Source organism: Amphibalanus amphitrite, unplaced genomic scaffold (assembly GCF_019059575.1).
Source record: "Amphibalanus amphitrite isolate SeventyFive unplaced genomic scaffold, NRLGWU_Aamphi_draft 000304F_arrow, whole genome shotgun sequence".
Taxonomy (NCBI): Eukaryota; Metazoa; Arthropoda; class Thecostraca; order Balanomorpha; family Balanidae; genus Amphibalanus; species Amphibalanus amphitrite.
The window spans coordinates 429,301-444,407 of record NW_024881799.1 but is presented as its reverse complement, the minus strand read 5'-3'; the positions used below and the strand labels follow the sequence as shown (position 1 = coordinate 444,407).

The following is a 15,107-nucleotide window of genomic DNA, read 5'->3' as shown; positions in this document are numbered from 1 at the left end:
CAGCAACCACTTGACCGATTTACAGGTGGTAATTTTTGTAGGGTAGCTTCATTCCTTCTACCAAGTATTGCACTATTCCCGATGCATGTGGGTGACCCGTTATGCACGTGCCACGTGCAAAACGATGAGGTGTCACTTTTGTAATTGTTGTAATATCTCGGTAACTACTTGGCCGATTGCGCTGAAAGTTGGCATGCAGGTAGGCACCCACTAGGCAATGCATATCCATGTGCCAGAGTTGGGGTGCTGCTGCCGACGTGCGCACGTGCAGGGGTCGATTCCAGATCTCGAGAACGGCTGGACCGATAGCGCTCAAATTTGGTACATGGCTAGGGACCGGTTAGTAGGGTGCCGTGCAAAAGTCAGTTGGGACCCATTTTGCACGTGCGCACGTGCAGGGTGCCGCTTCCAGATCTCGAGAACGGCTGGGCCGATTGTGCTCAAATTTGGCACATCGCTAGAGACCGGTTAGTAGGGTGCCGTGCACAAGTCAGCTGGAGGTACCCCCTCGAAATTTCGCACGTGCAAGGCTCACCCTCTCGCTCGCTCTGTTAGTCGCCCCAAAAGGCGTTATACTGGTTGCTACGCTTCAAACTGCTACTGTCTACTGATAAATATTTATATTTTGAATATAAATATTGGTTTTTGTGAAAGATGAAGATACGGATAGATGCTCTACGTTTTTTTTAATGCGATTATGAAGATATTGATTTCAAGTTGAATTAATGAATGCACTTGCCTTCAAAGAAATATTTTTAGGGATTTATCAACGCCTGACCAAGGACCGCTGCTTCTAAGTGTTAGTTCAAAAGGTTCAAAATATCTTGCCACTTTTTTCTTAAAAACGATCAAGGTAATAAATGCGTAAAACTATTCTGAGCATTCTCCATTGTTCTCTAAGCCTAGCTCTTACAACATTATTAGATTTTAGATTTTGAGTGAAGGAAAAACTGCGTCTGATAGAGAGAGTTGGTAGCTGAATTTGGTAGCAGCAAAGTGCTTCAGTTATTGCGCAGCAACGACATAAGTGAAGTTTGTTGTCACGTAGCACTTCAGTTCGTTTTGGACCGTGGGTGGCTGTGGTCGTGAAGATGGGTCGGAAGCCGAAGACCGGCCCCGTGCCGTCGAAAATGAACTGTTTACTCAGATATAAATACTTAGTGATTGTCATAGGTGTTCTACTATTTCTGCAAGCTTATCTAGCTTTCACGTTCTTCAATATTGATATTCACCCCGCTGATTCATATCAAAGTGAAGATGGAAGTTCAGTTTCAGTGGAGGAGCAGAAACAAGTAAGTTCTGTGACATTTCGTGTTTTATTTGATGATTTATTGCACATTTTCAGTCATCCTGCACCTGTATAATTGACAGAAATCAACTACAAAATACTTAAAATGGTGCTAGATGAGCAGGGAGAATGGAGATTGGACTGGTGACCGTCGACCGATGTGGTCCGGTAACTTTCATGTGTGGTCCCTACATACTGCGCAGGATGCAGATTGCAGACCATTTTGCTTGATAGCAGTAAAAGGGAAAATGGTCAAGTCATTGATTAGGTCCTGAACTAAGTGTACGCTATTAAGGCTTGATACCCAAGCCAGGCATGTCAGTGTGATCTCCCTAGATTACTTGGTACTACATTCTCATACTCATTTAGGCATATAAATTCACAATATGATTACTAGTATGCCTTACTGATGAGAAATTGAAGTCAGATTCTAAGCTGAGGACTTCGGAATCTGTGACCCAACAGATAATCAATTCAAATTCAATAGAAGGTTGAGGTGCTGACTGTTTTCTCTTATGTGAGTGTGAGGGGTGTTATGGTATGGCTGTCGAAATGCTTAGGTGCACACTTTAGAGATGGTAATTTATTAAGTTTATCTGATAATGACATCTTCCTTTTGTTTTAGGTCATTGCAATTCATGAATCATGTTGAACTTTCAAATGATGTGTCTGTCTCTGTTGTCTGCATGTATATAACGTGAATGTCATTTTCTTTGTTGATTTCAGACAAGGGTTGAGATTGAGAATTGTAATTACTTTTGTTTCACTGTTTGCTGTAATATTAATGTAACCCACAAACTTTGGCATTAGATAATCAGTCTATATGTGGCTTTTTAGTTCCCTCCTTTTTTGATACACTCTTATTTTGATTTACAGTTGCTATTTCCTCTTGCTATGTTTGGCTATACAGTCGACCAGTGTAGATCAATCGACTAGACAATCTGCTGGCATTCAAGTGTTGCAGTATTGTTTTGCTCCTCAAAATTCATTTCAACTTATATGATACCTAGGCTTGGCTTTGATGAAATAGCTTGGAGATATATGACTGATACTTGGCCAGTCTTCTTCCCTACCTTTCATATCATCTTTTCATTTTAGCCTTTACTTTGAGGTTCAAATCTCAACATAGCTCCATACTTGGGTTTTTGTTTTTGTGCTGGCTCCTGTTCTCGTGCCTAGAATATCTTGGACTTTCTTCTCTCATGACATTCTCCCTCACAATTTCGGAATTTTGCATTTGTCTCCAGACGCTGGATCAGGTATCTTATGTTTATGTCGTGCTACGCTGCCTAGTTTGCGGGAACGCATTATAACGTTACATCATAGTTTATCGGGACTACGGTAGGCTGGATTAGCCCGACGGTGGTTGCAAGGGAGAAACTCCTCATCTCCGCTATCCAGCACATCTGCTATCTGATGTCTCACTCTCTCTCTCTCTTTCGCTCTCTCTCTCTTCTCTCTCTCTCTCTCTTTCTCTCTCTCTCTCTCTCTCTCTCTCTCTCTCTCTCTCTCTCTCTCTCTCTCTCTCTGTCTTTCTCTCTCTCTCTCTCTCTCTCTCTCTCTCTCTCTCTCTCTCTCTCTCTCTCTCTCTCTCTCTCTCTCTCTCTCTCTGTCTCTCTCTCTCTCTCTCCACGTCATCATCTTCCGCCACCTCTTCCGACATCTGCCGTCGTCTTCGTTTCCGTATCCAGTCCATACGCATCCCTGTCCCGACTCCTCCCAGCAGGGCGGACGGCGGTAGCGGAGACGTGTACCGTCTTGGCGCCCGCCGTGTCGTGGCGTCCGCCGCCGTGTCACGGCGCGCGGTAGCGGCCGGATGGTGACTGGGCCCGTTATCTGTACTGGCGTCGACCGGAGCACGGCGTGGTGGCGGCCACCGCTGAACTGTGTTGGCGCTACCGTGCGGGGTGGTCAAGCGAGGCGTTCTCAGGCGAGGGCGATGATGTGACGGTTAACGCGGCCTGCGGCAGTTGTTTGTTTGTTGAGGCTTAGAGACGCCTCGACAGTGATGAGTGAGGTCACGCGCACATTGGGGCGTGAACTTTCCCGAAAATACATCATGCAGGAGGTATTCATTGCAGTTAGTTGTCGCTGTACCTAAGTCAACATTTGATTCATGCCTCGAGATGCTTTGTGAAAAACCTGGCCTCCACCGGTCTCTATTTTGCATATACATAGATTGTGTGTTTAGTCGAACGTCAATCCTCGGAAGCGGTGGCTCTATTCCACGTCGTGACGCTGCGCTGATCTGTTGACCAGAGCAGATCTCCTGTCAGAAGATACAAGAAGTCTGGCTGACCGTGTTAAGTATCCTGCCTTCGACCGGTCGTCTGTCTGACGCCCACTGTGCAGACCGGTCATCATTAGGTAGCTAAAGACATCTCAAGGTTGATTAGACGATCGGGACGAGAGGATTTTTACGCCTCGGACCCTGAACGTCGAACGGTTTTATGGTCAACGAGCGAAAAAAGCTCATCTGAAGGTATACAATCATTCGGTGCGGTTTGGCAATGAGCTGTGTCCAAATGTAGGTAATTGCATTGTTCTAATAGGAAGCATTCCATTTTTTTTTTTCTAAGTCACTTGAGCATCCGGCAGTCCCTTGCCCCAAAAACCCGCAATATTACCATTCGCTGTGTGCCATGTTTGCCATCCGCTGTGTGCGATTTTGGACAGTTTGCGCCCTATTCCAGTGACCGCCCGGACGAAACGAGACGTCCCTGCAAAAGACGCTCCGGCCTCCGTCCCCCGTCCTTTGAATGGCCGATGGATCGGCGGCCGTCACCCGCCATTAGCGTTTATCAATACTGCCAACGGCGGTCAATTTATGACACCCAAGGCCCTCCGTTATAAAAAGCCAGCGGCCCTGGGCACCCTCCACACTATATCAACCCGAAATTGGCGTATGGTAAAGGCAAGCTTGGTTCTGATGATTGAAAAAGGTGACCGAAGTACCCTCAATGGACATTAAGGAAAGGTTTTTGAATGTCACTCGTCGCTACGTCCTTCTTATGTGCGTATTTTTCGGATCTTAGACGTGGGCGTCCGTGTGTCGTGTAGGGTAGAATACAGTTCTACGTACACGAACCTATGAATCGAATCACACGAACCAAAAAAAAAACCCGGCAAAACATGATTTTGTATTGACTTGTATTGAAAGTAAGTTACATGCATACTGCGTAACTGGCGAGGCCTGTCAATGGGAAGCTAGACGTTAGTTCAAAGTTTAGCATAGCCAACCGATGTGGTTTGCTGATGACTGTTTAGCTGACAGGTTGGCACATTTGTGCGAGATGCTTTGATAAAATGGTCTAGGAAGTTAAGCCTATTTTCCCAGGGTCTCCCTCGATAATGTAAATCCAATGCTTATTAGAGTGAATCTCGTAACGTTGGACACCGGGTAATCAAATATAATCGAACAACACCAAGATGTTAACACTCCCTAGGTTCATCGTGAAAATGCTATTCGTGAACGGAATATAATGTATTTTTGCACCTAACAACCAAATCATTCCAAGTCATTTGGCATCAAGATAAACGCCAGCGTAGTTCCACTGAGCTACTCTGCTATTCACGTTATTGCAATTGAACAGCACGCCTCGATTATTTTTAGCTCTGACCATTACACTCTAGGACGTTTCATGAGAACAATCGCCTTCAAACTGCCCCTACTGGCCGGTTGTCGGCACTGGTGGCTCGTTTGGTGGTGCTGGCGAACCGTGCTCGTACACCGCGGTCCATCCAGGGGCGTCGACGCGTAAGGAAAACTGGTCCGACTTTTTCTCGGGGGGCCCCCACCGGTGGGGGCCCCCAGGTGTCGCGAGGGCCCCACGAGGCGCAGCAGGGCCCCCGCGAGCCGCAGCGGGGCCCCCGTTGCCGCAGCAGGGGCCCCCGTGGCCGCAGCAGGGCCCCCCGAGAGCCCCAACAGGGGCCCCCCGCGGCCGCAGAAGGGGACCCCGCGGGCCGCAGCAGGGCCCCGCGGTGTCTAGCAGGGCCCCAGAGGCGCAGCAGGGCCCCCGCGGTCTCTAGAAGGGCCCCCCCGAGCCGCAGTAGGGCCCCCGCGGTCTGCAGCAGGGGCCCCCGCGAGCCACAGCAGGGCACCGCCTAGTCGAAAAAGTGGTCCGACTAGTCGGAAAAGTCGGACCGGTGTCGACGCCCCTGGGTCCATCGACGCCGCGCCAGTTCCTGAGAGAAGGCTGATTGGAATCGATCCGGTTATTTCCGAACCGGGGTCCCAGACAATGAGGCTGGATATCGTCTTCGCTATAACTGTGACCGAAACCGAGCCGCGGTGGTCACTATAGTTTCCAAGTGCAGTTGTAAGTGCTTGGTCTTAGTCAGTATGCAGTATTTCATTTGAATATTTGTGCTGCATGTTTGTTCACACATTTTTTATATATAAATTTAGTCAGAACCTTTTGATAGGAACGATTCACAAGGACAGAGCCACCGCTAAGCGAAGCTTGTTGCGGTGACCCTGCCCTCTACCCCAGGGCCTCGTCTAAGGAATTTTCACTGGGGGGGCCAGAGACTGAAGGAGCCAAACCTAGGGTACCCCCAAATCCTGTTTTCTCACCGGATTTAGACCACTTATTTTTCATCACAGCTCTGACACCATGATTTTTTTTTTGAAAACTAAAAAAAAAATAGTAGACCATCCGACTCATGCTTGTATGTATATTAGTTTACAGCCTCCTCACATTGCCTCATCAGACAATAATAATCACACTTCTCGTTGTTGAGCGTGTGTTTGAGTGGCAGTGCCGTGTCTAAGGAATTTGCATGCCGAGTCTTATGTCGAGGGCCCATACGCATTTTTTTAGAACCACATCGGTTTCTGATGGGTCCCTCTGAGCGCTCGATGCCGATCTGTGAGGGCTAATGCCAGCTTCTGGACCTACTTCGGCCTCTATGGTATTGGTAGCCCTCACTGGTTTTATATGATCCATACCAGGCTTTAAGGGTCAATCTGAGTGGAGACCGTATTTTTCCACTAGGGCCCCTCAGACTAGTGTAATGCCTGTGTATCAACTTGGAGACTGATGGCTTCTCAGGTGGGTTCTCCGTAATTGCCGTGGATCTTCCGCTTCGACACAACCTTAAGGTCGTCAGAGGCTATAAACTAAACAAAAATGAAGATAGTAGTGCTTTGAGGCCCGTTGGGACCCGAAGTGGCTGGCATTTGCCCTCCAGGACTCCATGCCGACTTCTTTAGATAATCCAGCTGTCAGAGTTCCCGTCCCCACAGACAGACCACCAATCTGGCATCTGCGCCTACGTACGACCACCCAGAACGGGAGCCTGCTTCATTATGATTAGGAGCTACTCTAGCCGCACACCGGTGACCGTCCAGCCAGAAATTGGACGCCGCATAGCGAGGACGACGATAGGCAAAAACAAGAGATTGACGCCCCGAGGACAGAAACAACAAATTGATACCTAAAGGAGAATTTTTTGCCGGTAGAGCCTTGGACTCCGCGTGGTGAGGGCACGCGTCCCGGTTATAACAGTCCAGGTTCGAAGCGCGACATCGCTCGATCTTTATGAGCCTCCTGGCGAGTATGGTTACGGTTGGTGGCAGGCCGTAGCCATTCGAAGTCAGTGAGGGGACCGGCCGTGCGCGGCTATGTGCATACGTTAAACTTTGGGCTCTAAATTTTGTCATAGATCACGAATTGCGCGATCGGAGGGTAGAGGGCAGGGCCAACGCAAAGCTCTGCTTAGCGGGGGCTCTGTACTTGTGAATCCTTCCATTCAAAAGGTTCGGACTAAATTAATGAAAAAAGAATATCCGGGACACGGAGTTGGGCGCCTGAAAAGACGAAATGTAACGTATTGCTGAGCGAAAAAAAATGGCTCAGGTAAACAAAATAAACACATAACAGCCCTAGGTAACGGGGTATTTCAATGTGCTCACATTGCATCGTTTCGTTTACGCATTTGTTTTTATGTGCACTGACGCCTCGAAATAAAAATTCGATTGCCTTTTGACTATTGCCGCCCCCCCCCCCCCAGTAGGGACTTTTTGCCCTGACTGGGGGGGCCAGGTCGATGACTGCGGGGGTTTAGCCCCCCCAGTTAACATGTTAGACGAGGCCTTGCTCTACCCTCCGATCGCGCAATTCCAGTGGAATTTAGAGTCCAAAGTTTAACGTGCGCTCTTAGCCGCGCACGGCCGGTCCCCTCACTGACTTCGCCTGGCTACGGCCTGCCACCAACCACAACCATACCTGTCAGGAGGCTCATAAACATCGAGCGCCCGTCGCGCTTCGAACCCGGACTGCTATAACCGGGAACGCGCGCTCTCACCACGCGGAGTCCAACGCTCTACCAACTGAGCTACGGGACCGGCTAGTAGATGTTGGAATAGACATTGGAATAGATGTTGATTTTGTTTTGGGCGCAGTCGGTGCCGGCCATTAAGACATTCGGACGTGCACAAATAATCTGGATGAAATTGACCAATAACATGGCAACATGGCACTAATAACACCGAACCCGTAATTTGGTGATATCATCCCCTTTGATTGGCGAGGTCGCTGGCTAACACGATGATATGTATGCTAAACTCACTGTTTGGCGGGGATGGGGTTTTTAAATTTGACCGCAGAAGAGACGCCGCTCACGATAACACGGCAAAAACCAATAACCATGCAAAAGCAATTAGCCTGAGTGCTGGAGATGATCGGTGTCTTCCGAACGACAAGAAACCTTAGCTGCTTTACTAATTGTGTGGTGTTCTTTTTTAATTGGTTTAACCCAGAGTGGAAGTCATCACTGCAGCGAAATGCGATCCGTCGGACTAGAGGATTGCCTTATTTCAAGTCCTGGTACCCACGCACCCACAAGATATCAGTCGTCCCCACGCCCGTGGTATCATATCGTCATGGAAAACAAGCTTCTGAAATTGATATTGCAAACCTTGCCAATATAGAATATGCATAATCCAATCCGTATTTTCCTTGTTTCCTTCTGGAGCACCATTCCTTTCCCTTATCCTCTCTCTCCTAGTCACCGACCCACACTACCCTCGTCGCCCTCGCCACCCCACCGGCTCGTGCAATATGCATTCCTGACCAAACCGTCTGTCCCACTCTGCTGCCGAGTAGCCGATTTCGGTCGGACAAATCACCTGAAAACGACGCCGACCACGGCACCGGACACAGGGACATTTCTGCGGCCAGTTCCCGGCGACATTTCTCCGGACGCCTGGTGGCATTTTCACTCGCCCCGGGGGCAGGCCGGGGTCGTTTCTGCCCCGTGTCGCGCCGGTGTGGGATCGTTCTGGAATGTTCCGTGTCAGGTTCCACACGGATTAGTGTGCCTTCGGAGTGGCTGTGGTGACATGGGCTCGGAGAGGGGTCGGGAAGGGTGATGGTCAGGAAATGACCTGCCATGGGTGGCGACAGGAGCCCGGTCACCCTGTCAGGTGGTGATTGGGTGATAGCGCAGAAGTGGTGGAGGAAAACTTACCGAAGGTATAATGTCACGCCGTCACGGTTATTGGTCACTCCATGCATCCATCCTTATCGGCAATCGCCTTGTGCCGTTGGCGTTTTTATGATCTTCGGCAAAAGCAACTAAAAGTATCGCGACTCCATAGGTCAATCTGCCATTCCTCAGAAGATTGCTCGGGTTCCGTCTAGTTGAATCACATTTAATCGTTCGGTAAGACCGTCTCATCCAACTTTTAAGACATCTGAATCCGTCTGGATTGCTTTTGATTCTGCCCCAGGAATTCGTAAATTTAATTTCCTCTCGACTTATCGTCTCACTCAGCCGTGGGGTCGTCTTCTTACTGGAGATAATGTCTGATAATATGGCATTGTGGGCTGTCGCAGAATGCCCATTGCCCAGTAGGCAGTATCCCTGGTATACATATGTATATCTGCAAATACTTCTCACTCGACTCCCAATTATGCTGCTCTTCTATAGCACATATCGGGCTATAAAAAACATTTGATATAATCTTACCGTTAGTTTGTATGAAGTGCTGTTATTTTCTGGGCACAATCTTATTCTTATGCCCGTCAGAGTTTATATTTCTTATTCCTCTTCCCTTTTGCCTTATCTTTTCTTTACAGCTGCATTCTTCGTCCATCTTTCTCTTACCCCTCTCTAAACCTCTCCTTTCATTCACATTATTGCTGCTTCTAACCTCCCTGTCTGTTCCAGGCGGCGCCCATGCGGAGGAGCGTCTCCGCACCTGCTGAACCCTTCCCTGCTCACGGGCTGGGGGACGCGCTGCTCGCCCAGATGGAGAAGGCCCGTCGCAACCACCTGACTCCTCTCAAACAACGCGAGCGGTACGCCAACCTGACGCGGCTCGACGTGGAGCAGCTGGGGTTCGAGCCCCGCTGTGCCATCGACACGCGGGAGGTTATCTCGGCTGTGATGAGGGCGGATACGGACGCCTGTAAGCGAGAGCTAGTCGAGTTCAGCTGCAAACTGAAGGAGGGGACCGCCTACCCGGCCCGACTGCCCAACTTCTGTCCGCACCAGGGTGAGTACCAGGTGTAGGTACTGGGGAGCGGGCATGCATGCCTGGGGCTGGGCGGTGGTAACATGGAACTGGATGTAATAGTGCGCAGTCGCAAGAAATGTGCATTGGATGCATTATTAGCGATTGCAGTCTCGATTCCATTACCATTGCGGCTTTTTATATGTGCCATTCCACCGGCCATATAATCAGCACAACCTCCGTTACCCATACTCTTACCCTTCCCTGTTACCTGGCTATCTTTTACCCTACCGGCTATCACCTTCTCAACGCTTCCTCATCCGTCGTTACCGCGAATTTCACCCCATACCGATCCCACCGCATTGCGGTTCATCTTCCGCAAACCCTGATATCGGGGATGAGTAATAGCCGGCATCCTCGCCCATTCACCGAACCAGAGTCTGGCGTATCCCCGCGCGGCGCCGTGAGATCGGCAGCCTCCTCGTCAATCATTCCCGGCTGCTTTGAAAGGCTTCACCCGGGCACCGTATTGCTATTCATTGCCTGCCGAGCTCCTGGGAGACTGGCCGTGTTACGGATCGGGCCGGATCTGGCGGTGAATTGAGCGGAGGCTGATTAGGATTTGCGAGGGTTTGAGGTTAGGCTTGTTGTGTGGCTGGTTGGATTGGCTTGGTATTCGTGGAAGCAACGTTTTAAAAATTGATGTGCTTGAAGAGTCTGTTCAGAATGGGGACCCACTTAGATTGACTTATTTTAACAGCGTGGAATTTGGATGCAAGATTTTCTTTTATCCTGTTGAATAAAGTTAACATATTAAGTTAACATATTAAGTTACCAACTGAGCCGGTCCCGTAGCTCAGCCGGTAGAGCGTTGGACTCCGCGTGGTGAGAGCACGCGTTCACGGTTATACATGTCCGGGTTCGAAGCGCGACGGGCGCTTGACATTTATAGGCCTCCTGACAGGTATGGTTGCGGTTGGTGGCAGGTCGTAACCAGGCGAAGTCAGTGAGGGGACCGGCCGTGCGCGGCTATGTGCACACGTTAAACTTTGGACTCTAAATTCTGCCATAGAACTGGAATTGCGCGATCGGAGGGTAGAGGGCAGGGTCACCGCAACAAGCTTCGCTTAGCGGTGGCTCTGTCCTTGTGAATCCTTCCCATCAAAAAGTTCGGACTAAATTTATGAAAAAAGTTGACATAGCTCAGGCCCAATATTTTATCGCACGTACGCACGCGACCATACACAGTACAATCAACCAACCACACTGAACAATCAACTACACCAAACCTACTTAGAAATTGATGAAACTAGATTTTCCACATTCAAACATCTTAGCCGTGCTATCTGCAACGTATCGATACTGAAACGGCTGCTAACCTCGCTATCTCCCTTAGTCTCGACTTCCCTACGTGGCCCCTCCGTGGCAACCGAAATAGCCTGTCTTTCTGGTCACTGGCCCTGTCACGTCTTCCGCCCCCTGTTTTCCTCGCTTTTCGCTATCTGCGGCGTCGCATTTCCTCCAGATGACTTCCCTCCCTTCCGTCTCCCCCCTCTCTCTCTCTCCTCCCTCTCTGCGCCCCCGTCCCCCTCCCCCGGCGTTATCCACACAGTCAGACAGGAAATAATATAGCTCCAGGCGTATTATCACTGACGCGGTGCCAGCTTTGGAAACGATGAGTGAAGGGTGTGGCCAACGTTAGGGGAGGGGGTCGAAATCGACAGACATATGAAGCAACGAATAGAAGTGGGCATAGCGCAAACAATTTTTTATTTGCGAAGGGCGAAAGGTAGCTAGGAAATCATAACCCAGACAATGTCTAGGAAAAATTGGCGTTACTTGGCCCCAGAGGGGAAGAGCACACATCTCTCCCCCCCCCTGGCTCTGTGTTGCGGAGATACGTCTCGTGTCAGCTGTACCCCGTCCCAGCGCGGCAAATAGGGACGCCTCGCTCCTCGTCAATCATGCTTGTAGGCGCCTGCGTTTGGCGTCGGCGTGGCAGCGGCGGTGGCGACGTGGTGTGGGGAGCGATATCCCGCTCGAGCAAGGATCATACCTCTGTCGCGGAGATCTAAGTCGGTCTTAGCACTGACGAGACGCGCGGCTGTTGATTGCCGTGGTGAGCTGACAATCTCGGCCGACACTCTTCTGAGCCTGAGACGGATGTTGGAGGGAGAATGGGCATCAGGAGTGTGGCGAGGCTGATGTTGTGGATGGTTTTTGTGGTTATAAATCTGAGCTGCTGGTGCAGCCAACGAGGGTAGCGGAGGGGAAGATTGGGTTGTTGACAGTCTCTCTCTCTCTCTCTCTCTCTCTCTCTCTCTCTCTCTCTCTCTCTCTCTCTCTCTCTCTCTCTCTCTCTCTCTCTCTCTCTCTCTCTCTCTCTCTCGCTATGCCTTTCTTCTTCTCCTTCCCTCCATCCCTCTCTTCCTACCCTGCTTTACTACTAATATCACTCCCTCTTTACTCCTCATTGTTTTCCTATTTTTCGTTGATAGTTATAAATAACACCACTAAGATCATTTATCGCTGTTGTCGGCTCAAACCTGCTTGATGAGCTCACTGGCACTGTGTCCTCATTGGTGTATCAGTTCTCTCGGTCTTATTTAGCCCACCATTGCTGTGTGGTAACCAGGCCGCTTCATCAGTGATGAAGCGACCTGGTTGGAGCTCAAGGGACTGAAGACTTGTTTGGTTTCATCTGGGCTTGTTGAAGCTCGTTGACAGGTCTTGAAGGTTGAAGCTGTATGTACAGTCGTGTACAGGTTGATGGTCCCCTACTCTTTATCCACCGGGTTCCTATGGCTCAGCATTGGCAGCAGCCGCCTAGTACCGGTAGGCTGTGCCGCATGACCCGAAAGTGAAGCAGCACAGGCTACCTGCACACTGTATGACACCGGCTCGGGTCGCCTGGTAGAGCGATTTGACCGGACGCTGCGTTACACCGGCTGGGGGGAGGGGTGGGGGTAAGGGTCAGGCCTGTCAATTTGGCTCGGCTCGGTGGATGAGGCGGGCTGGAGTGTGGTGTGGGGCGGGGGTGATGTGGGGAGGGAGTGAGCGGACCTGGGGCTGGGTGTGTGTGCTCACTTGTCGCATAGAGCCGATCGTAATCCACCGTCCAAAAATTCGCTTTAGAGACATTCACAAAACCCAGGGGGGTTCAAACACCCATCTCCCAATTAGGGTGCGGAAAGACAGGTAAGGGTCCATAGGTCTCCTCATGAATTGCAGCAAAGAAAGAAAACAGGTCAGTCACCAAATAATCTTTCTGAAAAGTGGACTAATCGCAAAGCCTCCCACACAGAAATAAACATCCGGCACGCGAAGCGTCTCGAACCGGGTCTCTCACTACCGGTCAGTTTGACAGTCTAGCACTCCTACGCTGAGCTACACCGGATCGCGGATCAGGTCGGGGCAAAGTCCGGCCGGGCGGGCGGCGGGGCCGGGCGGTCGGCAGCAAAGTCCATGAATATTTTTGTGGGTTCGGGTGCCGGTCGCTCTAGCTTGGTGGAATGATGATGGATCATTGGCAAAACTTTCAACGTGGAGTCCCGGTTCGAGCCTCATCGGGGCTCCGGCTACTTTTCCGAGTTAGGATCTGGTTTGATTTTAGTGGTTGCGAGCCATTTATACGGTTTTATACCTACATGCCGATTGTCGATTGACTGATTGATTCATTCATTCGTTCATTTAATACATGTCGACATTTAGCATACGAATTGACATCCAGGATCAATCTACCATTTTCATAAGCGTATTGCCTAAATATCATGCATAGGTATGTGGCACAAGACCTATGGTTGCCTCGATACCGTGCCAAATCACGTTTTGCACAATGCACAAGTAAAGTAGGGGAAGTTGGGGCAATGCCGGAGTTGGGGCAAAGCCGAAATTCGAGATATTTCTAAAACCGTACGACATGGATGCCACGTCTCAGTGATGCTCTGAAGCTTAAGTGACTACAATTATCGCATGTTTGTTACGAGTTGTCATTTGGAATACTTCGGCTGTGAGGGCGCCAAAAGCGTTTTCAAGTTACGTTTCCCTTGTACTACATGCGCCTTTGAAGCTGCATTTCTTACTCATTATGCTACTGTTTGTCTGGCCAATTCGGTCAAGTAATCTTCAGCATGTCTTTGCATAAGTGTGCTGCCTATTTGAAATTTATACAGCACGTTTAAAAGTTATGGGCCTGCAAATGAAAGTATGGCTGGCTGGGGTAATGCCGAAAACGTGCAATTACGCACGTTAAAGCACGCTACGTGGACTTTACTGCTGTAGAATAGCAACGCGCATTTTTAGTCAAACAAATTACACTTTCAGCCGGCACAACGGCCTGTTACCTATAAGGAATGATTTACCTAGCATTTTTTTTTTTTATTATATCACACAATTATAACTTCCAGTGTGCACCAAGCGTCCTCAAGCTCTTAAAACGCGTGTCAGCTTTGATGAATTTTGGATAAAGTTTGAGATAAATTGGCAAAACATCAATGTCTGCATTCCTCGTAGATCATTTATCCCATTTTCGGCTTTCCCCGCAGTCCGGGGCAACGCCGAAAAAGTCAGTTCTTTGATATTTTTAGTTTTTGCGCTTAACGGTATGCGAATTCATCAAATGCGCCTGGTATGTTTGAAAGACAAAAGACTGGCCTCTCGAATGACGCCAACAAGAATAGCTTATGTTGTCTACCTTGCGTGCTACGGGCGTCAGAAAAAAAGTATTCGGCGTTCCCCCAACTTCCCCTAAATTATATTCGCTGGGTCTTCCGTGCATTGTGCTTAGCAAAAATAGGAATGCAATTGTTAAGCGACGCAAAATGTGCAATGCAGCAAGTGACCACACACACACGCCCAGCCCCCATGGTCCACCAACACGCCCCACACCACTCGCCAGCCCACGCCAACCACCGAGACGAGCCCCTCCCCCCGCGCTGGTCTGACGCAACAGCTGGTCTACAAAGCGCTCCACCCGGCGACCCGAGCCGATGTCAAACGGCGTGGGTAGACTGTGCCGCTTCACTCTCGGGTCATGCGGCACAACCTACCGGTACCAGGCGGCTGCTGCCAATGCTGAGCCATAGGAACCCGGTGGATAAAGAGTAGCGGACCATCAACCTGTACACGACTGTACCTACCTCGTCATGGCTTTGGCCGTAGACATTAGGCAGTTGCGGAAGGAATGGGTGGGCAAATGGCAACAATTTTTCTTTTAATATTCGTAAGGTGAAGTTTGTCTTTTACTTTTCATAAATCATAAGGTGAAGTTTTCCTCTGTCTGCTCCATGGCAGGGCAGAAGTTTTACGTTACCATGGCAGGGCATTACCGCTGTTATTCTCCGTTTTTAAGTCCACGAT

The 15,107-nt window shown here is 49.6% G+C and overlaps 1 protein-coding gene across 1 annotated transcript in view; it reads left to right on the top strand.

Annotated features, from left to right (window-relative positions):
* Nucleotides 1–1,052: 1,052 nt before the first annotated feature.
* LOC122387960 (xylosyltransferase oxt-like) overlaps nucleotides 1,053–15,107 on the top strand; it is a 75,707-nt gene continuing 61,652 nt past the window's right edge. Inside the window, exons 1-2 of the mRNA XM_043378667.1 lie at nucleotides 1,053–1,292; nucleotides 9,464–9,791. Coding sequence (XP_043234602.1) covers nucleotides 1,092–1,292; nucleotides 9,464–9,791 — 529 coding nt within the window. The 5' untranslated portion in view covers nucleotides 1,053–1,091. The remainder of the gene's footprint in view (nucleotides 1,293–9,463; nucleotides 9,792–15,107) is intronic.